Source organism: Staurois parvus, unplaced genomic scaffold (assembly GCF_062004578.1).
Source record: "Staurois parvus isolate SC_StPar_1 unplaced genomic scaffold, SC_StPar_1.0 ptg000312l, whole genome shotgun sequence".
Classification (NCBI taxonomy): Eukaryota; Metazoa; Chordata; class Amphibia; order Anura; family Ranidae; genus Staurois; species Staurois parvus.
Window position 1 is genome coordinate 1652307 of NW_028318108.1, and position 27357 is coordinate 1679663.

Genomic DNA, 27357 nt, shown 5'->3' on the forward strand with positions numbered 1-27357 from the left:
GTTAAGTGGATCGGGAGGGTTGAAGCAAAATGCCAAAGGCCAAGTTATGATGCTGTATGGCTCAGTATATTTCTGGTTGTAAGTCTTTCACAGTGGGGTTATCAATGTATTCAGCCTGCACAAGTAGCTGCTTTTCTGACAGGGCTTACCATGGAATATAATATTTTTCCATTTACAGATTACACATTAAAAATGTTATATTATAATCCTTTAAACATTTTTTGTTTGATTCAGCAATAAATATGATAATATCGTATAAATTGGGGCTTCATAACAACCTAAAGAGACAAGTAAATGAACATGTACCCATAGAGGGGTACTAGTAAGAATAATGCACAAAATAAGGGTTTTAACATTGTATTTTGAATGTAATGACCTTCAAGAATTTGTGTTTACACCAGCAAGTCAGATGAAAGCCACAGTCATCCCAAAGATGTGTGCTGAAGCAGCAGCAGGCTGGTCTTCGGTTTCAATATATTTTCTCATAATGAACAAAACCTGTCTCAGCAAAACAGTATTCCTAGCCATTGTCTACCAATAAGTATTTCAAGGTGCCACATTCTGTTTTTTGTGGATAAGTGTATTCATGAAATGTTTCTAAGTTGCAAGGAACGTTTTAGGGCTGTGCTTTTTATGCATCTCCAAACTATTTCATGCAAGGGTTGACTGAAATTGGGTTTTGAAGAATCATTTTCCTGGAAGCTGCAAATATTATCAGAGCCAAGTTTCTGCTGCCCTTGGTCACTTTGACCCCTTCTATTTTTGTAACACAAGAAACTGTCCATTCTGCAATTTATCTAATTAGAATTGGCAAAGTAATACAATTTGATTTTTCAATCAATTAATATATTTGAAGTTGCACGACAGATCAGCTGGTATTTATCACATATTTAGCAATTCTTGGAAAAGCAGAGAGGTGTGAGTGAAATAATTTCATAGGGACATATAGAATAGCTTTCTCAACATTTCCAACATGGAGGAACCCTTGAAATAACTTTCCAGTCTCAGGGAACCCCTGCTAAAAATGCCTATATCTACAACTTATTATACATTAGTATGATGGTCAGTGGGCAGAATGTTCCTTACATTTGTGGTCATTTGGAAGAATTACCCCCTTACAGACAGCTAAAAAGATCAATGGTGTCAGTGGGAATTTATCTGAGAGGCAGAAATTGCTCATTGCTCAAGGAACCCCTAGCAACCTCTGGAGGAACCGCAGGGTTCCACTGAGAAAGCCTGGTTAGAAACATCTAACAGTAGGTGGATGATTGGACCAAGATCGAAAAGTTACTGCAGACCTCCAAAATCTTTTCTGCAATGAGATCAGAAAAATCAAACAGTTGTTCATATAATCTATGATAGATACTGAGTAGTCCAGTGTATTTTTCAGTATGAACATATAAAGAAAAAGCTTTACTAATAAAGATTAGAGATAAAACCATGGCATCTAGAGGACTGGGTCAGCCTCTATCCAACAGCTTGTCAGTTGTCTTACAAATAGAACTGCATATATAAAAATTGTAAAATGTTAGAACCTTTGAAAAGATATTTAGCTCTGGTTTAGATGGTTTTAGCTTCTTTAGGTAGTAGCTATCTGTATACATGGAGTATATATGTAAATTTTATACTGAAATGAGAGTGTGATCTATTGGTTTGTTAGTTTTAATACTAGGCTTCTGCAGCCGTTCTTTCAGGATTCTAAATAAATATACCATACGATATTACAGATCTGTATAGTATAGAAGTTAAGTTTAAGTAATATTTATTTCCCATATAGGAAAAAACAGAGTATTTTTTTTTCATGGAAAATTGTTTCCCCGAAAAGGTTTATTCATTTATATTTCTTTAGAAGGGCTGAAGAATTTTTAAAATTGATTTTGCAGCTTGGTATCAATAGTAAAATAAGTAATAGGACATATTTTGATTTTATAATATGAAGGAGTAGATTGTTAGCACCAGTTGTGATCCTAAAGTTCAAGTTAACTTTACAGTGTTACCAAACCAGCAGCAGTAAAATCAGCCTGTATATGCAGTAAGGCATGCTTGTTCTACTCACTGTGGAACCTGAGGGGTTAATCCTCTGCATTGTGTAAAAAGGCTGTTTGATCCTTTCTTCTCTGCCCCTCCTCTTATTGAAATGACCACCTGATACAGACTGAATCCGTAGTCACATGCACATGTTCAGTTTGGTGTGTATTGCTAGAGAGGTTTTTTTTTATCTTGGGAGAGTGCATGTGATCAGCACTGTCCAGACAGAGGGTTAGAGGTTTCACATCCTTCTAGAGCAGAAATAAAACTCCTCCTACAAGCTTTAACCAGTGCTCAGCTGAAGTCACAAGACTGCTCTAACTGCTGATAAGAAAAGGTATTTAGCAGTTTACATTTACTAAAATAGTTACATTTCCATGTTCTGTGTACTGTGGGAGACCAGATATAGTGAAGGCAGGGTCCTGGGTTTAGTATCACTTCAAGTTTAAATCAACTAACCACATCCAATGTGCATAAGAAAAAAGAGGTTCAAAGTGTTACAGTTTGTGATCCTTAGAAAGCAGACACAGTTTAAGTAGAAAAGCCTGTCCACTGCCAGCATGCTGTAGAGAAGGACCCTTTTCCTTTTTGTGAAAGTGGTGGCCTTCTTGCAGACATTTTACACACCCTGGCTCATTTAGTGCTAGAGCTCTTCAATTATCAGGGCGTATGAGAGTTGCTGATTACAGTTTGACCTCTACTAGCTCCATACAGAGAGCAAGGGGCCTTCTTTACAGCAGGCTGACAGACTTTGCTATTCAGGCTGTGTGCTGAAAGGTCACTTCTGCTTTGATTGTTTTTTTCCAATTGCATCCAGTGATATGTTAAAGTAACCCCACATTTTGGGTTGTCCTCAGAAAAGTAATAGAGGGGACATTTCCCAATGGGGACACTGGTTCTGGTAAGAAATTCCCTTAATTTGCAAGGAGTTTCTCTCACTTCCTGTTTTGGCTATGGGACAGGAAGTGAAGGTTGTGCTTCCCAATGGGACACAGATGGCAAAAACAAACTGACAGGGGTTATAATTCTCCCTTACTCTATCCAAAATGAGAAAAAAAAGTTTTTTCTATAGTTCTACTTTAATTTGAAAGAAAACCTGTACTGACAGAAAAATGAAGGCTACCATTGCTGACCTTCTGGAAATACAAGTCTCCTGGCTTTCTCTGCAGCCAGTTAATTTCTTAAGACTTTGTTAAGTAAAACATAGTTTGAGAAAGGTTCATGTATATGTGAACCCTCACCTTGTAAAACTACTTATTCAGTTTAAAATGGAAATGAAAGGCAAAACATTTATGTATGTATAAAAAACTTATAAATACCCTTTTTCTCCTTTTTTTTAGAAGTGATCACATACCAGTGGTGTATCGTCAGGGGTCGCAGAGATCGCAATTGCGACCTGGCCCCTGCTCCAGGGGTAGGGGGGGGCTGTGCAGCCTCCCTGTCACATTACATTTGTGGCAGGGGACAAGTAGCGGAAATGATCCCCCGTATGCAGCGAGCATAAACCAGTATCTCCCCCTCTTCCTCCCACTGCCTTTAGCTGCAGAATACAAGGGATCAGTTCCTCTACTTGCACCCCAACTGCCCCTTCCCCGCCACCCTGATCACCTTCTCTGTGCCTCCTGTAAATTTGCATGTCTGTGCCTATGCACAGGTGCCTTGCAGGACAGGGCTGCTGAATGGAGGAAGCGGGTCAGGTGCTGAGGGGAAGGATGAGTAAAAGAACGGTGACAAGGGAACTTTCCTCCTTCCTCATACATGGACTGTCTAATCCTTGACTTCTCCCCCACTGGCTGCAAGCTCTGTGTCCTCCCTGTCCTTGCTGCTCTGTGAACTGGTCCCGCCACCTCCTCTCTTGTCTCCTCAGCTCTGCCTCTCAGTCTCTGCTGGTGACTCACTTCCCTCTTCTCTTATTGCCCCCCTGACCTGTTATCAGTCATGGTGGGGCTCGGATAGGCATACATGGTTTCTACCTGGTTCCGGTTCGTTGTCTCCTCACCTTTGCCTCTCAGTCTCTGCTGGTGACTCACTTCCCTCTTCTCTTGTTGCCCCCCTGACCTGTTATCAGTCATGGTGGGGCTCGGCTAGGCGTACATGGTTTCTACCTGGGGCCGGTTTGTTGTATCTTCACCTTTGCCTCTCAGTCTCTGCTGGTGACTCACTTCCCTCTTCTCTTGTTGCCCCCCTGACCTGTTATCAATCATGGTGGGGCTCGGATAGGCGTACATGGTTTCTACCTGGGGCCGGTTCGTTGTCTCCTCACCTTTGCCTCTCAGTCTCTGCTGGTGACTCACTTCCCTCTTCCCTTATTGCCCCCCTGACCTGTTATCAGTCATGGTGGGGCTCGGCTAGGTGTACATGGTTTCTACCTGGGGCCAGTTCGTTGTCTCTTCACCTTTGCCTCTCAGTCTCTGCTGGTGACTCACTTCCCTCTTCCCTTATTGCCCCCCTGACCTGTTATCAATCATGGTGGGGCTCGGCTAGGTGTACATGGTTTCTACCTGGGGCCGGTTCGTTGTCTCCTCACCTTTGCCTCTCAGTCTCTGCTGGTGACTCACTTCCCTCTTCCCTTATTGCCCCCCTGACCTGTTATCAGTCATGGTGGGGCTCGGCTAGGCGTACATGGTTTCTACCTGGGGCCGGTTCATTGTCTCCTCACCTTTGCCTCTCAGTCTCTGCTGGTGACTCACTTCCCTCTTCCCTTATTGCCCCCCTGACCTGTTATCAGTCATGGTGGGGCTCGGCTAGGCGTACATGGTTTCTACCTGGGGCCGGTTCGTTGTCTCCTCACCTTTGCCTCTCAGTCTCTGCTGGTGACTCACTTCCCTCTTCTCTTATTGCCCCCCAGACCTGTTATCAGTCATGGTGGGGCTCGGCTAGGTGTACATGGTTTCTACCTGGGGCTGGTTCGGGTGCCAGAGATCCTGCATGCAAGTTCATCAAGTTCAAGTGGTGAGAGAGGAGCTTGGGGGAGGAGGGGAATGTGGAAGGACTTGAAAACATTATACAGTCCAAGACACTGAAAGGGCTAGGGAACTTCTACACATTGGGTGGGACTGAGACTTCCCTGGACTCCTTCTGTACTGGGAACATCCCATGTATAGGGGAGTGAAAGGAGCCAGCATGGGGGAGGGTTGAGTCTTGGACATGCTGGGGCTTGTAGTGTGCAGGCAGCAGAGGGATCCCTGTGTGATATGAAGGGACCCCAACACTGCCGTAAGCATCAGAGATCCCAACGGCGACCCCACCAATGCGGCCTCGCTGTCATACAGTAACCGATCAGCTGTATTTTCCTCCTGCAGCTGCTGAAATCCTGCTTTTTCTCTTCTCCTTCCCACTGGCATTCAGTGGCTGCAGGAGGAAAATACAGCCGATCAGTTCCTGTATATGCCACCGCGCTGCCCCTCCTGCTCCCCTGTCCCCCACCCCTACCCTCTCGCCAGCTGCTGTGGGGGATGCTGTCAGGCCCTTCCTTTTCTGAATGGAAAGAGTCAGTGATTGGTACCAATCACTGACTCTGTTAATTCATAACTGTAAGCATAGTAAATTGTATGCTTCAGTTTGTGAATGAGCGGGAAGCTCTCTACAGAGCTATTCCTGTCCATTCATTCTGTGCTGCTGAGGCTTCAGATATGGAGATTGAGGGCTGTATCCTCAATCTCGTTTCTCTGTCTCAATGGTGAGATGTCAGGGGTCAGTTTCGACCCCTCATATTTCAACAAAACCCCCCAACAGGGCTGATAAAAAAAAAATATATAAAATAAAACTGTAAAAAAATAAATAAAATTGTAAAAATAATTAAAATATAAAATAACAAAAATAGAAAACTACTGACACCATCCAATGCTCTACTGACACCATCTACTACTGCCCTACTGAGACCATCACTGCTCTACTGACACTGTCCTCTGCCCTACTGACACCAAACTCTGCTTTACTGACACTGTCCACTGCCCTACTGATGACAACCACTGCCCTACTGACACATCCACTGCTTTTCTGACACTGTCCACTGCTCTACTGACTGACACTGTCCATTTTTAAGGTATGCAAAGTTTATATTTTTTGCTGTGACATTTGTTTCATTATGTTTTACTAAGTTTTCCTTACTATTTAGATAGGCCTTGCTAATTATTTCTTTTAAAAACAAAAAGCACCAAAAGCCCAGTGATCTTTGGTCTCTTTCATGTTGTTCAGGTAGATCTCCACCTCTCAAAGATCGCCCATCCCTGATCCAGGGTATTAAAAAGAATTGGAAAAATATGTCAAAATGTGGACAGTTTCTCCAACATCTTTTGAATTATCCTCTCATTATTTAGATAAAGATCTGAAATAACTTTTTAGCCACTTGAAGAATCTTGGGGCATGGTGGAAGTGGCAGGTGGTAGTGGGGGGACCCAAGGTCAACTTTTTCATTAGAACCCACAAACGTCAAATTACACTGTCACATACCCTCTGTTCTCAGCTGCATAATGAGCTAGGGGAGGGGAAACAGCAGCACACTGAGGTTCCCAATGAATGGCTGTGCAGGGAGGGGGGGTGTCAACAGAAGTCTGTTCCTTGGAGGAGAGCAGGCTAAAAAAAACTGACCACACTGTGCTCAACTGCCTGTTCTGGTCATTTTTATTAGGAAAGCAGAGGGACTAGAAGGAGCACCAGGGATATCACACAATGAAAGCATTACAAAGAGAAGAGAATACATTTTAATACAAGTATATGTAGGGCAGGTGGGTGATACACCCTCCATGTTCCACTCCTCATTGGGCAACAAGTGTGGGTCACATGGAAGGCCTATGCTGGGGTGGGTTCTTCTGGGCTACACTAGACACCTTGAACAGGGTCACTAGCCTCACACATGGGGTACCTTTACTTAATCAGATGATTGAACTCTAGTAGACTCTCTTGATGTTAATATACACCATTACTTCACTTGTTACATTTAGGAGGGATACACAGAGACGATGCCCTCTCCACCTGTCCAGCGTATCTCTGCTATCTCACTGCCAGTAATGGAATGAAGCCCCGTAATGCACCTAGCACAGACTCCATGCATGCAGTGGCTTAACTCTTGACATTCAGTACCTCTACCTGGGATGGGAACCTCAGCGGTGCTGGTCTTTTCCTGTTGTTATGGGAGAAGGACCGCTCACGGAGAGAGTGGCGACAACATCTCCCTTGCTGCAAGAGGCTGTCCTGTTCAACATAGGCACACGCTTAACAACAGGCTGCTTGACTGTCTGTTGGCTTCCGTTACCCCTGGTAATAGATTGCTGTCTTCGTACTCCAATGTGCTGTTGACCCAGAGCTGGAGACTAGGTATGGTGTCAGTTACTTGCATTACACTCCTTTAATAACTTCAGACAAGAAGGCAGAAGGCAAACCTTGAAAGCTTTACTGGAAACATTCTCAATATTATAGAGAACAGAGAAACACTTCCTTCCCTATGTCCCTAAACTCTATCTCAGGCTTGTGTGCTGCCCCAGCACTATTGAGGCATAATAGGTTTGACATGCATCCCTCTATATATATCCACACCTTTCAGAGTATATTATTATTATTTTATAGGATTTATATAGCTCTAACAGTTTGCTCAGTGCTTTACAATATAAAGGGAGACAATACAACAACAATACAGTTCAATACAAGAGGGTTAGGAGAGCCCTGCTCCTTGGAGCATACAATTTAAGAGGGAAGGGCTGGTGGTACAAAAGGTAATAACTGTGGGGAATGAACTGATAGGAGGAATAGAAGATTCTGTTATTAGCTGAAGGTGGGATAGACTTCCCTGAAGAGATAGGATTTCAAAGATTGTCTAAAAGTGGGCAGAGTAGGCAATAGTCAGATAGATTGTGGTAGACAGTTCCAGAGGATGGGCGAGGCTCTGGAGAAGTCCTGGAGATAAGCATGGGAGGAGGAGACAAGGGAGCTACAGAGTAGGAGGTCGTTGGAGGACCGGAGAGGACAGTTTGGGTGATATTTGGAGACAAGATTGGTGATGTAATTTGGGGCAGAGTTATAAATGGCTTTATATGTTATTGTTAATGTTTTGAATTTTATTCGTTGGGCAGTGGGAAGCCAGTGGAGGGATTGGCAGAGAGGGATGGCAGATATGGAATGGTTAGTAAGGTGCATGAGTCTGGCAGGAGCATTCATGATAGACAGAAGAGGGTTTAGCCTGCGATGAGGTAGGCCAATTAGGAGGGAGTTACAATAGTCAAGGCGAGAGATAACAAGGGAGTGAATAAGTTGCTCGGTGGTTTCCGAGGTTAGGAATGGGTGTATCTTGGAGATGTTGCGGAGGTGAAGTCTACAAGATTTGGACAGTGATTGAATTTGGGGCTGAAAGGACAGATGGGAGTCTAGGATTACACCTAGTACCCTGGCATGAGGGAAGGAACTGATGGTTGTGTTATTGATCTTGATGGAGAAGTTAGGGGAGGGGGCACGGGCTGGAGGGAATAGTATGAGCTCTGTTTTGAAAAGATTTAGTTTGAGGAAGTGGAGTGACATCCATGCCGATATGTCACTTAGTAGTTTAGTAATGCGAGAGGAGACTGAAGGGATGAGGTGAGGAGCAGAAAGATAGATTTGTTTGTCATCAGCATAGAGGTGGTACTTAAAGCCATGGGAGTTGATTAAGTGACCAAGGGAGGAGGTGTAGATGAAAAAGGAAAAGGGGTACAAAGAGAGAACCTTGAGGGACCCCTACAGAAAGAGGAAGTGGAGAGGAGGAGACAGAGTTATAGGTAAAGCTGAAGGAGTGCTGCAATAGGTAGGAGGAGAACCAGGAGAGAGCAGAGTTTTGGAGGCCAAGAGAGTAAATGAACCATTCACTTTATTTTAGAGAGTAGAGGTACAGTTGTGACCAAAATTATTCAACCCCCAATGCTGTAAAGGGGTTTAGGGACTATAGTGTACATTTGGAATTGTATTCAGAATCAAATCCTACAAGGACGTTGTAACTACCCAAATGCAACTAAAATGACATCAATTGTTTATGTAATACAGTAGTAAATGGTTCTTATGTGGTTTCTTCATTGCCACAATTATTCAACCCCTTAAAGACTACCACTCTGAAGAACAGAGGTTCATACAGGTGCTTTCCATCAGGTATTGAAAACACCTGTGGATGTCACCGAGCAGCAATCAAGCATAATAAGCACCAATTAGGCAGCTTTAAAATGACTGTGATACTCAGCTCCTTCTAGACATTTACTGGTGTGGTTACAAACATGGTGAAGGCAAGAGAATGGTCCAGGAAGACAAGAGAAGAGGTGATTTCTCTTCACAGGAAGGGCAATGGCTATAAGAAGATTGCAAAGATGTTAAACATACCAAGAGACACCTTAGGAAGCATCATTCGCAAATTCAAGGCAAAGGGCACTGTTGAAACGCTACCTGGTCGTGGCAGAAAGAAGATGCTGACTTCGACTGCTGTGCGCTACCTGAAGCGTAGAGTGGAGAGAAGTCCCCGTGTGACTGCTGAGGAACTGAGAAAAGATTTGTCAGATGTGGGTACAGAAGTTTCAGCCCAGACAATAAGACGCACACTGCGTAATGAAGGCCTCCGTGCCAGAACTCCCAGGCGTACCCCCTTGCTGTCTCCAAAGAATAAGAAGAGTCGACTGCAGTATGCCAAAAGCCATGTGGACAAACCACAAAAGTTGTGGGATAGTGTTCTGTGGACTGATGAAACAAAATTAGAACTGTTTGGGCCCATGGATCAACGCTATGTTTGGAGGAGGAAGAACAAGGCCTATGATGAAAAGAACACCTTGCCTACTGTGAAGCATGGTGGAGGGTCAATCATGCTTTGGGGCTGTTTTGCTTCTGCAGGTACAGGGAAGCTTCAGCGTGTGCAAGGTACCATGAATTCTCTTCAGTACCAGGAGATATTGGATGGAAACGTGATGCAGTCCGTCACACACCTGAGGCTTGGGAGACGTTGGACCTTTCAACAGGACAATGATCCCAAGCATACCTCCAAGTCCACTAGAGCATGGTTGCAGAGGAAAGGCTGGAACATTTTGGAGTGGCCATCGCAGTCACCAGACTTAAATCCGATTGAGAACCTCTGGTGGGACTTAAAGAAAGCAGTTGCAGTGCGCAAGCCTAAGAATGTGACTGAACTGGAGGCCTTTGCCCATGAAGAATGGGCGAAGATACCCGTAGATCGCTGCAAGACACTTGTGTCAAGCTATGCTTCACGTTTAAAAGCTGTTATAACTGTAAAAGGATGCTGTACTAAGTACTAAGATTGAATGTCACTTGGGGGTTGAATAAAACTGATAATGCTGTGAGCACAGAAAAGACATTTGTGGTTATTTCATTATAACTGTTATGTTATATTTGTCTGACCTACAAGTGCCTCTTTAATGTAAATGTAAGCAAGATGACTGAATGATCAAAAGCAATGTCAAACTGGCCAAAACACTCAATTTCAGTGGGGGTTGAATAATTTTGGTCACAACTGTATATGTGCATGTGCTTTGTACTCCTAGAGATGCACCTTGACCTCCAAAAATACATAATATGCTGGGCACAGATGTCACTCCTGTCCATAAAGTGCTTATATACACTATTTTGCCAAAAGTATTGGGATGCCTGCCTTTACACGCACATGAACATTAATAGCATCCCAGTCTTAGTTCATAGGGTTCAAAATTGAATTGGCCCACGCTATAACAGCTTTAACTCTTCTGTAAAAGCTGTCCACAAGGTTTAGGAGTGTGTCTATGGGAATGTTTGACCATTCTCCAAGAAGCCAAGTTGTGATATCAGGCACTGATAGCGGACAAGAAGTCCTGGCTTTCAGTCTCTGCTCTTATTCATTCCAAAGGTGTTCTTTCGGGTTGAGGTCAGGACACTGTGCAGGCCAATCAAGCTCCTCCACCCCAAACTTGCTCATCTTTGTGTCCTGGTGCACAGTCATGTTGGAACAGAAAGAGGCCATCCCCAAACAGTTTCACCAAAGTTGGGAGCGTGGAATTGTCCAAAATGACTTGATATGCTGACGCCTTAAGAGTTCCCTTCACTGGAACTAAGGGGCCAAGCCCAACCCCTGAAAAACAACCCGACACCATAATCCCCTCTCCACCAAACTTACACTTGGCACAGTGCAGTCAGGCAAGTACTGTTCTCCTGGCAACTGCCAAACCCAGACACGTCCATTAGATTGCTAGACAGAGAAGTGTGATTCGTCACTCGGTGGCCTCCCAGATTCTTCTGAGCTGTAAGGGCTAGGTGGATGGATACGGATATCCCCCTCGTCCTAGGGGGGTCAATCTCCTATCTCTTCTTCTCCCCTTTTGCTCCTCCAGTTTAGACCATGTAAAAGAAGAATTCCCACATAGTGCTTTATCTTCTTTTATCTTCCTTGTCTCTGTTTAGTACAATATAAAAAAAATTATATGATTGCCTACATAACAATACTGGCTTCAAAACGTATGTATATAAATGCAAAAGTTCACATTTAGAGCACAAAACACTTTTGCTGTGAAATCTGGCCATTGCAGTATCTCCATATGGTATGAAAACATATCATTCTGTGTGGTGAACACCCTGTAGGTACCAATGTAGGTATGACTGTGAATCCTTTGATGTGGCAAGTGGACCCAACGGATAAGAGGGTCAGATTAGACTTTTCATAATAGAAAGAAAAATTAAGAAAGGGCTCTCACTACCAGAGTGTGCATGCGAGACAGTGCTGGCAAATTAGGAACTTAGTAGGTGCTGGATGTGGGTGGATTAGTTTTGTTGGCAAGGCAGATGACTGATGCATGTGGGACAGACAGAGGAAAAATATGGCAAGGATCAAAACTTAACAATGCTGTAAAAGGTGGTGTCCTAATGGGTTTCCAGTCCAAACTCTTTTTATCCAAAGGAACTCCAAAGAATCTGTTTCAATTCCTATCACGGTTTGTATTATTGATAGCCTGTGCATGCCATTCCTGAGCATAAGTAGCCTTCTGTTGGCCTCACACTTAATAATGATTACCAAAATGTAGGTCATGTTCAGTTTGGTGAAACTTAGTGCTCAGTGGTAGTTTTGCCACTTATTATAAACACCCCTATTGGTGTTGGGCCTCATATGTTGCCAGGTAAGTACCATAGAAGTCACACTGGATGAGAGTCAAATTTACAACTGCATATAACATAGAAACAGGTAGGTGGCCACTAACACTGCAAATATTATTTATGTGTTCTGGGTTGTGAGTTATGCTTTGGCAATACTGGAGATCTGATTGCAAGTAGCCTGGCTAAGAACAAGAGCTGTACCTAGTATTTATCCTAAAATTATGTAGGTGATATGGAAAATGACTGTGATGGTCATAGATGGTTGATGGAGAAATCCCCTTTTTCATTTATGGTTACTGGAAAATCACCCCTTTACATTGGTGGTAAGTTAGAAGTATCCTAACCCTGCTGGAGGAAGGCTGGTATGATAGATAGATAGATAGATAGATAGATAGATAGATAGATAGATAGATATGGCAGAATTCTGTATATTTGAAGTCCTTCAAACATTGTTCTTGTGTGTTTGCAGGTGTGTGCTATACAAGTGAAGAACACAGGTCAGATGTATGCTTGTAAAAAACTGGACAAGAAACGTCTCAAGAAGAAAAATGGGGAGAAAATGGCCTTGCTGGAGAAGGAGATCCTTGAGAAGGTTCACAGCCCCTTCATTGTCTCTTTGGCCTATGCATATGAGTCTAAAACTCACTTGTGCCTAGTGATGACCATTATGAATGGTGGAGACCTCAAATTTCATATCTACAATGTAGGAGAAAAAGGACTAGAGACTAAGAGGGTGATGTTTTATTCAGCACAGATTTGCTGTGGCATCCTGCATCTTCACTCTCTTAAAATCCTTTACCGGGATATGAAGCCAGAAAATGTTCTTCTAGATGACAATGGCAACTGCCGTCTTTCTGACTTGGGACTTGCTGTTAAGGTGAAGGAAGGACAAGCCATCACCACCAGGGTAGGTAACAATCTTCTCTGGCTACTGACATGCCTTTCCTGAAGAAGTGATCTATTTTCCTTCGTATTATAAGAGCAAGTCTTAATTCCTTTGGATTTGGCCTTCGCTAAAGACCTTATGTGGCTATTTAATTTTAAGGGCAGATGGTAAGAAGATTTTGCCAATTAACCATTTGAGAACTACTCAGCTGCCAGTTTACATAATATATGAGACATTTATGCTAGAACACCTCTGTTGGTACTGGCTTGTAACTGTTAATTTTCTGTTACATAATACTGATATATGCAAGGGAGTACCTTTAGAGTGGCAGGCCTAAAAGGGAGTTGACTACATTAGGTGAATAGCATGATAATACAATAATGCTGCACCTGTAATGCTGTCTTTTTTGTGAGCACAGAAACTCTCACACTTTTTCTATGTGTTAGGAGGCTGCTGATGCCAATCCTCAGAGTGTGGGTCATCAGAAGCATAATCAAGTACAGTTATAAACTCTTGTAAGATAGCAGAGGAGGAAACAGAGCTCTCCAATGAAGAGACTTAGCTCACTTGTCTGAAGATATGAGTTTTAAGAGGTTTAAAGGATCACAGAGTGCTGAGTGACATGTGGAAGGGAGTTCAAGGGAAGTAGAAAGGCTTCCGAGAAGACTTGGAGGCAAGACTGTAATGAAATTATGAAAATAGAGAGTGGAGATTATTCTTGGTATAGTATCTGAAAATTGGCAAAAGAGTATGGAAGAGCTAGACTGGAGAAAGCCTTGCAGAGCCAGAAGTTTGAACTGAATTCTGTGTGTCAATGGCAGCCAGTGGAGGGACTGACAGAGAAGAGAAGCATTAGAGAAGCTAGAACAGAAGTTGGTGGGTCAGGCATCAGGATTCAGCAAAATTAGGTGTGGTGCCAGGCCAGCCAGTTCATTGGTAGACTTCTAAAGTTTAAACCATGAAAGAATGAATGAAGACATGTTCTAGCATATTAGTAGTATAATACAGTTGATAAAAATGGATGCACAAAATGTTATGATGTTGGAGATGACAGAAGATAGTACTGCCTGAAAGTGAGATTTTAATGAGAGTATAATCAATTCCAATGAACTCAAAGAAATGGATATAGTATGGTCATATAAAAAGAAATTATTTCTAACAGGGAAGTTGATTGAGGTAGTGAAAAACACTCTGCGTTTTTTATATCAAGTTTAGGAAAGCATGTGGAAAAAAGAGATAGTACATAAAGGAACAAGAATCTGTAGGGAAGTTAGCTTTAGAATCACCTAATAATGGTCAGTAGGGGTCACAGCTCTCCAGGTAGATTCCCACACTGGGGAATCTACCTGGAGAGCTGATAGCAAGGGATAGACTCCACCAGAAGAGGACCCATGGTTTCAGGAAAGAAATTTGCTGCACATATGAGCTGCTTTAGGCTAACCTCACTGTGTGATGATAGTTTTTATTCCTGTTATGAGCATTTTTCTATCAGTGCCACTACTTGTGATATTAAAGTATAACTAAAGGTATTTTTTCTAGTATTGCATAGAATGGAGAGGGATTAGAACATCTGTCTATTTTTTTTTGTTGTCTCTGTTCCTGTCAGGGAGATTCACCCTTTATCCAATATGAAAAAAATGTTTTGTCTTTGGTTTTACTTTAAATAGACATTATTAGACACTATTACCATGTGGGATATGCAGTCTTAGGTTCTATTCAGCAGTTTTAGATGTATGAGCAATATTGGCTCAAACAAGGTTCATCCTCATTTAAACTCTGTAGTTTTCAGAGTATTGATCCCCGGTGTTCTCTTTCAGTAATAGCTTCTCTCTAAAATGTTTACTAATTGCTCCAACATTACTGTACTTGGCAACAGAGCGTTGTAAAGTCTTTTTTTGTGAAAAGTTCCAGCCAAGAAACACTGTGCCAGATATCAATAAGATCATAATTATATGCATATTAGACTTAAATGTTGCCCTAGTCCTGAGGGACATTGTGTTCAATAGTGAATTCCTTGGTAAATTGCCATATTAAAAGTGCCTCTATTGGCAAAAGCTAAGGTTATAACAAGCATAGTCTTGGTTTTCATTAAAAACTGTGCACTAACTGACATTCTGCTGATATTTTAAACATGGAAAGTATATTGGACAATATGCAGTAACCTTTAACAGCCAATCAGATTACATCTTTCATTTATCCAACCTCAGTAAATTGAATACTGGTTGGTTACACAATGGAGCTTGCAGTACTTTAGTAATGCTTCAGCAATCATAAATGAGTTTCATAAACTGGTTTATTTTAAAATAAAATTGAAGCCATAAACAAAATACCATGCAAGCCAGAAGAACTAGCATTTATTCTGAAAATGTAGTCCTTATACTCATTCTCTACCTTTTACTGATGTAGCCAATCTGTCGTATGCAAGAATGACTCTTCAAATTTAGTTCTACAAAGAGGGTGATTGTTGCCATAAATGGTAGAAGTTTGTGTAGGAGTGTTTTTGCATGCAAATATAAGTTTGAATGAACATAGCAAATTAACTTCTCTAATGAGAAGGGCAGATACATTCCAGTTACTTGTTATATGAGATTTAGCTGTGAGTAAAAAATGTAAAATGATTGTTCTAGAAGGTGTAAAAAATGCAGTTATATTGAGATGGAGCATATCTAATTCTAGGGTTTGAAGGGTTTGTTTATGACATCAGAGAGCAGCCTAAATAATTGCTTCCAAAATGTTTGTAGATACTTGCAATACCCACAAATTTGGCACAGAAAGTCAACAGAGTCAATGGAGCCACATGATCTCCATCAATAAGGAGTAGCTAGAGGATTAATTAGAGAGTTTGGTGTCAGGTACCACCTATGCAGAAGTTTTTGCAGGAGCTCCCAGTGATTGGTGAATTGGGCTGTCTTATATATAGATCTGATAGCTAACATCCGTGTCTGATTTGAAAACTCTTTACCAAGTTCTTTTTACCTTTTATTGCCAAGTTTATTGTAATAGAGGGATATTCCTTTAACATGAGATACAAAGGAGTCATAGAAATTAAGAGCATCAACAACTCTCAGGTAGGAGGAATTACAGTCTTGGATTTAATAAACAATAAATACATTTTAGAACATACTGGACATCAGAAATAAGAATACAGCTTTTTTTGGATGGCTACTCTTTCAACATTCATAATAGATAAATATGTAAATGTTTCAGAAAATGATCAAAAAGTACATCTGTGTGAAACAAATATTGTTTTTAAATCATATGTAGCAAACATACATTACTGTGCAAAAAAATGCTCTAACTCTAGCACGTTCTAATTCTGCAAAACGCTAAAAGCCGGGGCTATCTGGCGTTTATGTTTTTTGAGCCTCAAGCTTTTGTGGGAATATAGTTTTGCTAAAAAATGCTAACAACGCAAACACTGAAAAACGCTAAAAAACACTGAAAAACGCTAAAGCAAAAACACTAAAAAAGTGACAAAAATGGTGTTTTTTAACATGGCATTCTACAATTAACGTTCCTGGCATTTCTAAAATGTCCAGTGTGCATGAGGCCTTAGGCAGTTGTGAATAAATGCTGTAAATTGAGAATGCTTTCAAAAATAGAAGTGTTAATATTTATTTTTATCAATTAACAAATCGAGTAAAGAAAAAAAAGGAAATGAACAGAGAAATCAAAATCAAATCAATATTTGGCGTGACCACCCTTTGCTTTCAAAACATCATCAATTCTTCTAGGTACACTTGTAGACAATTTTTGAAGGAACTCGGCAGGTAGGTTATTCCAAACATCTTGGAGAACTAACCACAGATCTTCTGTGGATGTAGGATGCCTCAGATCCTTCTGTCTCTTCATGTATTTCCAGACAGGCTCGTTAATGCTGAGATCAGGATTTTGTAGTAGCCAAACCATCATTTCCAGGACTCTTTGTTCTTCTTTACACTGAAGATATTTCTTAATGGCATTGGCTGTTTGTTTGGGGTTATTGGCCTGCTGTAGAATTAATTTGGGGTCAATCACATGCCTCCTTAATGGTATGACATGATGGATAGGTATCTGCCTGTATTTTCTCAGCACTGGGGACACCATTGACCGGGCAACATTGAGGGCTGTACATGCAGTGGTGTGGGAAGTTAACCTTTGATTGCCATTTTAAGAAGTGTGTGTCTGTACCAAGGCCAAACATTCCAGGGTATGTAAACTTTTGATCAGAGCATTTTGGGTGATTTTTGTTATCGTTATGATTTAAAAAGGAACAACTATGTGATAATAAATGGCTTTATATGATCACTATCCTTAAATAAAAGACAATGTTTTGTCATGATCCGTCATATTTTCAATAATAATGCCAACATTTCACTGTTTCTGCCAGGGTATGCAAATTTGAATGAAATACTGCTGCAGGGCGGTAAGGGTGCGCAAAATCACGTTTATATACGTGATTTTACATTTCTGGGTAGGGGGCATGCGCCCTACCCGCACCGCCATTCACGGCTGCGGCTCATGTTAACACCTTCCTGCCCAGTGCCATTAGTACAGTGTCCTTGCTTTTTATGAGTACTGACCACTGTATTGGTTTCACTGGGGATGTCAGTAACACCAAGTCAGTTCCTCCCAGTGTCAGAATGCTCGCCGCAGTCCCGCTATAAGTCGCTGATCGTGGCCATTACTAGTAAAAATAAAAAATAAAATAAATCCCAATATATATACTATCATTTGTAAACACTAAAACTTTCACATAAACCAATTAATTTACATGTATTGGGATTTTTTTTAGCACAGACAAGTAACAGAATACATTTTGGCCTCAATTGACGAAATTGGATTTTTAAATTTTTTTTTAATGGACATGTTTAATAGCAAAAAGTCCAAAATTTAGTTTTTTTCTCAAAATGTTCACTTTTTTTCTTTATAGGGCACAAAATAAAAAATGCGCAGGTGATCAAATACCATCAAAAGAAAGCTCAATCTGTGGGAAAAAGGACATAAATTTCATTTGGGTGCAGCTTGGACATGACTGCGCAATTGTCAGTTAAAGTAACGCAGCACAGTAATGCAAAAAATGGCCTGGTCAGGAAGGGGGGTAAATCCTCAGGAGGCAAGTGGTCAAGGAGTGATTAACCCTGTGACTGTATAGTGAATGTCACATTCACTTCTTTATCAATAAGTGTGTTATTTAACCTTATCTCAAGGAAACAACAGAGATTTGCCATGATCATCCAGCAATTTTTTGCAATCCCAATGGCTATACCTTTCGTTCGCTTTATTGGTGAATCAGCGTAATACCAAACCACATAGTTTCTTGATTGTAACCTAATTCTACATCAATTGAATTTTGGTCAATTTCCCTTAAGATCTTATGTCTTTTTATCAGGGTATTCAAACCTTTTACATTATAGGTCATAAAGTTAGCTATGTTCTTATCCACCATCCTTTATATTAAAGCCTCTTTTCTTCAAGTCCATATTGGGGTAGGTCTCGGTATAATAAATCTGATACTTTGGGGAACTACTAGATAGATCTTTCTTCTCTTCCCTGCCACCTGTTCCTTCCCCACCCTCTTCCCCCCTCCATCTCACCCCCCCCACCTCCTCCCCTTAAAAACTAATAGCTCATTCCTAGCCCTTGGATCTGTTGTGGGAATAGTCCCACTGTCGATCCCTCTAATTGGGGTAAGGCTCTGTCTATGTACACCTCCCACCACCCCATCCCAGTCCTTATGGAAACGGTTGGAAAAGATACAAATGCTAACAAAGGATTTATATGAATTATAACAATTACACAAAAAAATAATAGAATCTGAAGTACAACAAAAGATAATACTAAAGCGAGAAGAATTAAGTAATCTAGTGGAACAGAAGACAAACAGGGCTTTCAATATGGTGTCAAGAGAAAGATATCATTGGGGGAATAGACTGGGAAAATACTTGACAAAGATGGTAAGAAAAAAGAAATCAATAAATTTTATAGAGAAAATTAGAAATAAAACAGGAGAAATAGTTTATTCAACTAAAAAATCCTAGTGTATTCGAAAAATATTATAGTTCCATATATGTGGTTACTTCTAAAGAATCCAAAAGAGATAGAGGGAGATAGGAGTAAAAAAATTCAGTTATACTTAGAAACAGCAGCACTACCCAGATTAGAAGAAGAAGAAAGATTGGCAATGTCATTGGCAATGTTAGAAAGACCAATTACACAAGAAGTACAAGTAGCACTAAGAAGTACAGTAGCAGGGAAGAGCTCAGGGACAGAAGGATACACGGTGAGATACTATAGGAAATTCAAAGAACAACTAGTGCCGAAAATGTGTGTGTGTGTGTGTGTATATATATATATGCATTAGGAGAAGGAATGCAAATAAGGAAAGAGTCGTCGTTGGAATATATAACAATTATACCTAAAGAAGACAAAGATGAGATCTGTCCCAATGTGCCAGCTATAGACCAATATCATTATTAAATATAGATACGAAATTATAGGCAAAAGTTATTGCTAGTAGGATGAAAGACCTAATGCCAGAATGGATACATTTAGATCAAGTGGGGTTTATAGCAGGAAGAGAAAGTAGAGATAATGGCCTGAGATCATTGCTCCTCCTACAAAAAAGCAAGAAGGGAAATCCCCAGTTATAGTTCTGTCAATAGATGCTGAAAAAAGCGTTTGACAGGGTAGATTGGGGATTTATGATTAGTACTTTAGAGGCGATAGGACTAGGACTTAAGATGATTCAGTGGATCAAATCTTTATATAGCCATCCTTCGACAGCAGTGAAGATCAATGACTCATTATCGCAACCTTTTGAAATGTATAATGGAACAAGGCAGGGATGTCCACTCTCACCCCTTTTGTTCATCCTATCCTTGCAGCCCTTGTTGGCAACTATACAAAAGAGTGCAGATATTTCTTTGTTTTCTGGAAAATTGTAATAATGATTGATAATTATATAACAATGTTATGTTGGTTTTGTAAGATGTACTTAATAAAAATAATAAAAATAAATAAATTCCAGTGCCTTTGGCAGAAAAAAAACACGCTTATATCGAGCATTTTTTGTACTAGCATTTAGGCACGTTTAGTGTTTTTTTCTGCCAGAAAACAGTTATCAAAAAAGCAAAACCAAAGGTTTTTTTTCTGCCTCTAAATGCTGAACTTAAAATATGCCTTTAAACAATCTAATGTGCATGGACATAGAGGATAACATTAGTTGCTTCTACAGGCAAAAAGCTAAACTCCTCTAGGAGCAGCATTTTTTAAGCTATTGTGGATGGAGCCCAAAGCAGCTCCAAAAGCTGATCTCATTAAATATAGTTCCTCTCTCTAGGCTGCCAAACACCTAGTATAGGATTCTTAATAATACCCTCACACCTGGGCCTTATCAACTCTTTTGTACCTTTAACTCTCATTGCCTACACCCACTAACTCATTCACAGCCCAGGGCATTGCCAGTCATTCCAAAAATAATAGAGATTCAATAAGTAATGAAATTGCCACTGTCCAGTTATCTTCCCCAATTAACATGCCATCTGTCCCACCACATTCAACACTATTCTCTTTTGACACTGTCGCTGCAGTTTTCTCTGATGTCCTAAACTTTTATGACACCAACCTCCTGCCCCTTGGATCCCATTCCCTCAAAACTACTTCACTCACCTTCTTGCTCTATTCTAAATTCTTATACTCCCATCTTTAATCCCTCCCTCTCTACTGGCATTTCCTCTTCCCTTCTAAAACATAATCTGATCACCCCAATACATAAAAAGCCCTGTTGGCACATCCAATCACTGTTCAAATCTTGCTGCTTTCACCTCCATAACATTTCCAAAACATGCTCCTTCTTAACTAACTACGTGACCAAGCTACTAATTCCCTCTCTTGTTATCTCTTTTCTTGACTACTGTAGCTCCCTACTCAGTGGCCTACCTCTACACAGTATATCACCTTTTTGGGTGTACTATAAATATTGCTGCCAGCCTCATCCAACTTACCAACTGCTCAAAGCACATTGCATTTTTCTTCCAAACCCTTCAGTGGCTTCTGACCGCCCAACAAATAAAATATTAACAACTTACAAAGCCATCCATAACTCTGCCCCCGTCTACATCACCAGCCTCATCTCAAAATATCAAACTGTCCACTTCACTCCTCTCAAGACCTACTGCCCCCCAACCTGTATGATTGTCTCCTACTTTGTTTATCTTTAGGTGTTCCCTAGAAACTCATCTGTTCAGGCACGCCTATTCTGCCTATAGCTAGAACTGGATCTTACTTTCTTAAACAACTCACCCCTACAACGACTACCTTTTGTACAATTTCCCTTTATATTGTAAGCTCTTATGAGCATGGTCCCCCTAGCTTCTTGTCTTAAATTGTACTGCAACTGTACTGCTTTGCTTTGTTTTACAAAGAGCTGAACAAACTGTGGGCATTATATAAATCCTGCATAAATAATAATAATAAATTATAAATCCATTGCTAAACTGCATCTTGCAAAATTGATTGCCTCAGGCTATCCTAGATACTCAATATCACACAGGGAGATTTTCCAGCTTGTTGGCTTTAACCAGGTTTAATGACCATTTCTTATGAACTATGTAAAAAAAAACAGATTATCTTTTACAACCTGTTGTCAGCTGGGGGAATGATGTGACTTGTTGTGTGCAATGGCATGATCAAGAATCACACCTGAAAACCATTCACTTTCTGTACCATTAAGAAAATAATATGTGAAACAAAAAAAAGGTCTATTAATTATAACTGTTTCCTAAAGTTAATAAAAATGTATTGAAACATACTCAGCCTAGCTATATTATCTCATATAAAGGTCATATCTGTACCACTGACTTTAAGCTTCCACTAGTGCGATTTGTCATGCACCTGCCATCTTTCTGCAATGCACAACAATGGAAATCAGATTATTCTCTATGGTGCCTGTTCATATCAATGCAACATGGTGCAGTGCAAATTTTGAAATGGTGCATGTGCTTCATTTGGTACTATACAGCGCTTTTTCCCATAGCATATATACATTGTTGGTGTAGTTTTGTGCTTGAACCCCATCTCTTCCTCCTAGAATCAAAACTATCACAACAGATATTGGTAGTCACTTGCGAAAACAAAAATGCATGAAGCATGAAAATGCAGAAAAAATGTGTAGAAATATGCTACAAAACACACCGAAAGATGCATAATTATGCAGCAGCTCTAGTGTGAACCTAGTCTTCTGAATTCACATTAGTCCATGTGCATGGTAAAACACACACACATACAAGCCAAACTGAGTGAAAACTCAGAGGTGGCAGCTCTGGATGTTATTGCTATTCCTAACAGCCAGGGTGAGCAGCCCATGTAGTAGGGGTGGTGAGGGTAGTGCAGGAAGGCCTAGACAGTTGGTGGTAATAGGGGATTCTATAATCAGAAGGACTGATAAAATAATTTGTTGCCAAGATAGCCCCAACTGAATGGTTTGCTGTCTACCTAGTGCCAGGGTTCGGCATGTAGTGGACCAAGTTGATAAAGTACTGGGAAGGGCTGGGCATGACCCAGCTGTTTTGGTCCATGTTAGAACCAACAACAGAACAAATTGAAGGTGAAGGCTCCTTAACCACTTCCAGATCGGACACTTTTACCCCCTTCCTGACCAGGGCAATTTTCAGCTTTTAGCGCTATCACACTTTGAATGACAATTGCGTGGTCATGTAACACTGTACCCAAATGAATTTTTTACCATTTATTTGAGACAGATAAAGCTTTATTTTGGTGGTATTTATTCACCACTGGGATTTGTATTTTTTTTGCTATGTAAATCAAATGTCCAAAAATTTTGAAAAAAAGTGTTTTTTTTATAAAATTTTGCAAATAAATAATATTTCATCATAAATCTTAGCCAAAATTTATTCCGTTATCTTTTTAGTAAGAAAAAAAAAATCCAATTTAGTTTATAAGCAAAAATTATAATTTTTAAACATTTTTTTTACATTTTTATTCTATTTTTTTATATTATTATTTTATTTTATTTTTTTTACATACTGTCACCCTAGCAGTACAGTGTCACCATGGTGACACTGTACTACTTGTGGGGGGTGATGAAGATTTTTTTTTTTTTTTTTACACTGATTGCTTTTACACCCATATAGGATGTAAAAGCAATCATTTCTCTTTCTCTCTGTGTGCATTCTTGCACTCATTGAGAAGTACTGAGTGAGCTGTGATTGGTCACAGCTTGTCACATGGTACAAGGCTTTTGTGAATAGCCTTGTACCATGTGACCTCTGTGATCATTCACAGATTTCACACGTAGTAAGCAATGATGTCAGAAGTGACATCTTGCTTACTACTTTGCATGTGATCACTGATTGGCCAATCAGTGATCACATGATCGGGACCTTGTACAGAGGTCCCGTCCGACGATCGGTGTTTCACTGTGTCCAGAGGACACAGCGGGCACTGGATCGCGATGCTGCGCGCTCCCAGGGAGCGCGCACAAGCAGGGTGCGGGGAGGCCGTTTATAGACGGCCACCCGACCCTGCAGTGCCACCGTCCGGCCGTTTATATAAAACGGCCAGACGGGAGGTGGTTAAGAATCAATTCAAAGAACTAGCCTGCAAGCTGAAGGAAAGGACCTCCAAAAATATGAAATATTGCCTGTGCCATGCTCAACACAGCAAAGACAGGGGGAGATTAGAGAACTGAATGCATGGCTAAAGACCTGGTGTTAGAGGGATGGTATTGGGTTTCTAGAGCACTGGGTTGACTTTTCATTAGGGTACAACCTATATACTAAAGATGGTTTGCACCTAAATTGAAGTAAGTCTGCTGTGCTGGGGGAGAGATTTATGGGACGGCTGGAGGGGTATTTAAACTAGGATTGAGGGGGGAGGGTGAATTAGATTATAATGGGTCAGACAGGGGTCAATCTTTAATGGTGGGTGGAATGGGGAAAGATGGGGTGAGGGCTATGGCAGATGATAAAAAGGTTGCCATGTTACAAACAACCATTGGAAATGGTACTATTTCTACTAAAATAAAAAATATGCAAAATACGTGTGTGTAAAATGTGACAATGAATTAAAGTGTTTGTTTACCAATGCCAGAAGTCTGGCAAGCAAAATAGCTTTAGTCTTCACTTGACGTGAATATTAATATTCTTGGCTATGCTCTCTTTTGGAGAGACAGAGTAAAGCGGAAAGGTGGTGGTGTCTGTCTCTATGTGAGAAGTGATCTCAAAATGAGTGTGAAAGAGGATCTAGTTGATGGAGAGGAGGCTGAAGCATTATGGGTGGAATTGCATATGGGTGTGTGTACTACACTGGAGTTTGTTATAGGCTACCAAGTGTTAATGAGGAAGTGGAGACTCAGCTACTTGAAAAGATAGAAAGGACTGAAAGGACTGGGATAGTGATAATAGGGGATTTTAACTACCCAAAATTGACTGGAGTAATGGCACTGCAGGAATAGCTAAAAGGCAAAATTTTATAAACCTATTACAAGACAATTTTATGGTACAGTTCATAGAGGCCTAGGAATGATGTTCTGCTGGTCTTGGTAATCTCAAACCATGCAGAGCGTATTACTAATGTCCATATAAAAGAGCATCTGGGTAGCAGTGACCATAACACAGTTTAATTTAATGTTAGCTGTGAACAACAAGCACATACTAGACAGATAAAATCACTCAACTTTAAGAGAGCAAATTTTCCAAGGCTGAGGGCTTGGAGGGAATATTGGCACTGAGTAATACAGAACAAAGATGGAAATTCCTCAAAACGACTCTCTGCAAACACACTGCAAAATATATTTATATGGGTAACAAGTTGAAAAGGCTAAAATAAAACCTATATGGCTCACGGCCAAAGTTAAAAAACTATAAATGATATGAAAAGGACTTTTAAAATATATGAAAATGTAAGCACACTATTATCATTTAATTGTTACAAGGAATATAACAGAATATGTAAAAAAGAAATCAAGACTGCAAAAATTCAAAACGAATGACAGATTGCAAAAGAGAGTAAGACACACGCAAAGAAATTCTTCAAATATATTAATAGTTAAAAGGTCAGGTCTGAGTATGTAGGCCCTATATAAAATATTCTGGAGTGGGTGACTGGGGACAAGGGGAAGGCAAATTTATTTAAATACCTTCGTCGGCTCTGTGTATACAAAGGAGCATGGGGGAGCTCATGTCCATAATGGGGGTGATCCACAATGGATCAAAATTGATATGGTCCAGAACTATTTAGATAGAATAAAGGTGAATAAGGTACCTGGACCAGATTGCTTACACCCACGAGTTCTAAAAGAATTGAGCTCTGCTGTTTCAAAGCCACTGTTTCTAATTTTTAGGGACTCTATAATGACTGGCATAGTACCACTGGATTGATGTAAGGCCAATGTGGTGTCTATATTTAAAAAAGGGTCATAATCTTTGCCAAGTAATTATAGACCTGTTAGTTTAACTTCAAAAGTTGGGAAGATACTCAAGAGTTTTTTTAAATGACCACATAGATGAGTTCTTGCTAGAAAAAAAACTTACAAGCTGACCTCAATGCACTGCTGAATTGGGCAACTGTGTGGCAAATGAGATTTAATGTTGATAAATGTAAAGTTATGCATTTGGGGGCTAAGAATATGCATGCATCATACATACTAGGGGGGGGGGGTACAACTGGGGGAATCAATGGTGGAGAAGGATCTGGGAGTTCTGGTAGATCATAAGCTTAATAATGGCATGCAATGCCAAGCTGCGGTTTCCAGTGAAAGCAAAATCCTCTCTTGTATTAAGAGAAGTATGGACTGCAAAGAGAGAGAGATATCATATTACCCCTGTACAAATCATTAGTAACACCTCATCTGGAATATGCAGTTCAGTTTTGGGCACCAATTCACAAAAAGAACATTGAGGAACTGGAGAAAGTACAGAGAAGGGCAACTAAACTGATAAGAGGCATGGAGGAGCTCAGCTATGAGGAATGATTAGCTGACCTGAATTTATTTTCATTTGAGAAGAGGAATTAAGTGGGGATATGATCAACATGTATAAATACATCAGTGGTTCATATAGTGAACTTGGTGTAGAGTTAAGGTCATCCCAGAGGACAAGGGGGCACTCTTTACATCTGGAGAAAAAGAGATTTTATTTCCAAATTTACTCATGGTGTCTTCAAAGACCCACAACCTTTATCCTGTGTCTGTTTTAAAGTAATGTTTTGGAATTTTGGTTATATTTTAACCACTTCCCACCGTGCATATGCATACATGCAGCCTCATAGAAGTGGGTCTTTATCTGTTGGACCACATAATATATATATATATGCATTAGGACTTGTTTTACCCTTTGTCATAAAGGGGTTAATAAATGGCTGCTATGGCCATTTGATTTAACTTTGGTCTGATTTAACTGGGGTATGTTATGAGAGTTGGTTTGGGATGGCCTAGCAGGTAATGGGGCAATGGCTGGGGACATCTGTTCTACCTTAGTCTCCTTTCACACAGGGTGGACTTCGCTTTGCTCAGTGGGGGATGTGTACGTGGAGCCCCTGCTGAGCAAAACAGAGGAATGACAGGTCCGTTTATGCAGATCTGACATGGACACAGCCTACTCTGCTCCATGGGTGGCTGGGTGTGCACAGACTGTCTGTTTACACCCAACTGCCCTCTGATCTGATCTGCCCAGACAGAGGGGAATGGATTCCCTTCCGCAGATTAGATTGGAGGTAGGCAGGAGTAAATTGACACATGTCCATTTATATCTGCAGCTTCATAGAGGAGAATGGAGAGTCTGATTGGATCCACCTGAAAAATGGACAGGCAGACCAGATCGGACCAATTGTGTGAAAGGGGCCTTAGTCAAGTTTAAATGTTTGTAAAAATGTAAAATAGACCAAGCACTCTTATACAGTAATTTTTTTTTAAGACCACCATACTGTTTTGAGAAGGGTCCACATATCAATATATACTCCGCTTCCATCTCGCCATCTATAGGAAGATTACAGTACAGATCATGTACACTTTTGGTTTACTAGTGAATTTGTCTATGTGCAATTGGTCTTCAATAACAAAAACCATGAAATAAAATGGTAGACTGGTAGGCCCAAACCTAACTCAGAATAAGAACTTACATTTTCTAGATCCAGCCTTTTTAACCACTTGCCCTCCAGAGGTTCCCCCCCCCCCCCCTTCCTGAACAGGCCATTTTTTGCAATACGGTGCTACGTTACTTTAACTGATAATTGTGCGGTTATCCAATGCTGTACAGAAATTAAATTTATATCTTTTTTCCCCACAAATAGAGCTTTCTTTCGGTGGTATTTGATCACCTCTGCATTTTTAATTTTTTGCGCTATAAACAAAAAAAAGAATATTTTTG

At 40.5% G+C, this 27357-nt stretch overlaps 1 protein-coding gene across 1 annotated transcript in view; it reads left to right on the forward strand.

Annotated features, from left to right (window-relative positions):
- The window catches only part of GRK7 (G protein-coupled receptor kinase 7), a 76934-nt gene that overhangs the window by 29594 nt on the left and 19983 nt on the right, over positions 1–27357 (forward strand). Inside the window, exon 2 of the mRNA XM_089683517.1 lies at positions 12575–13012. Coding sequence (XP_089539643.1) covers positions 12575–13012 — 438 coding nt within the window. The remainder of the gene's footprint in view (positions 1–12574; positions 13013–27357) is intronic.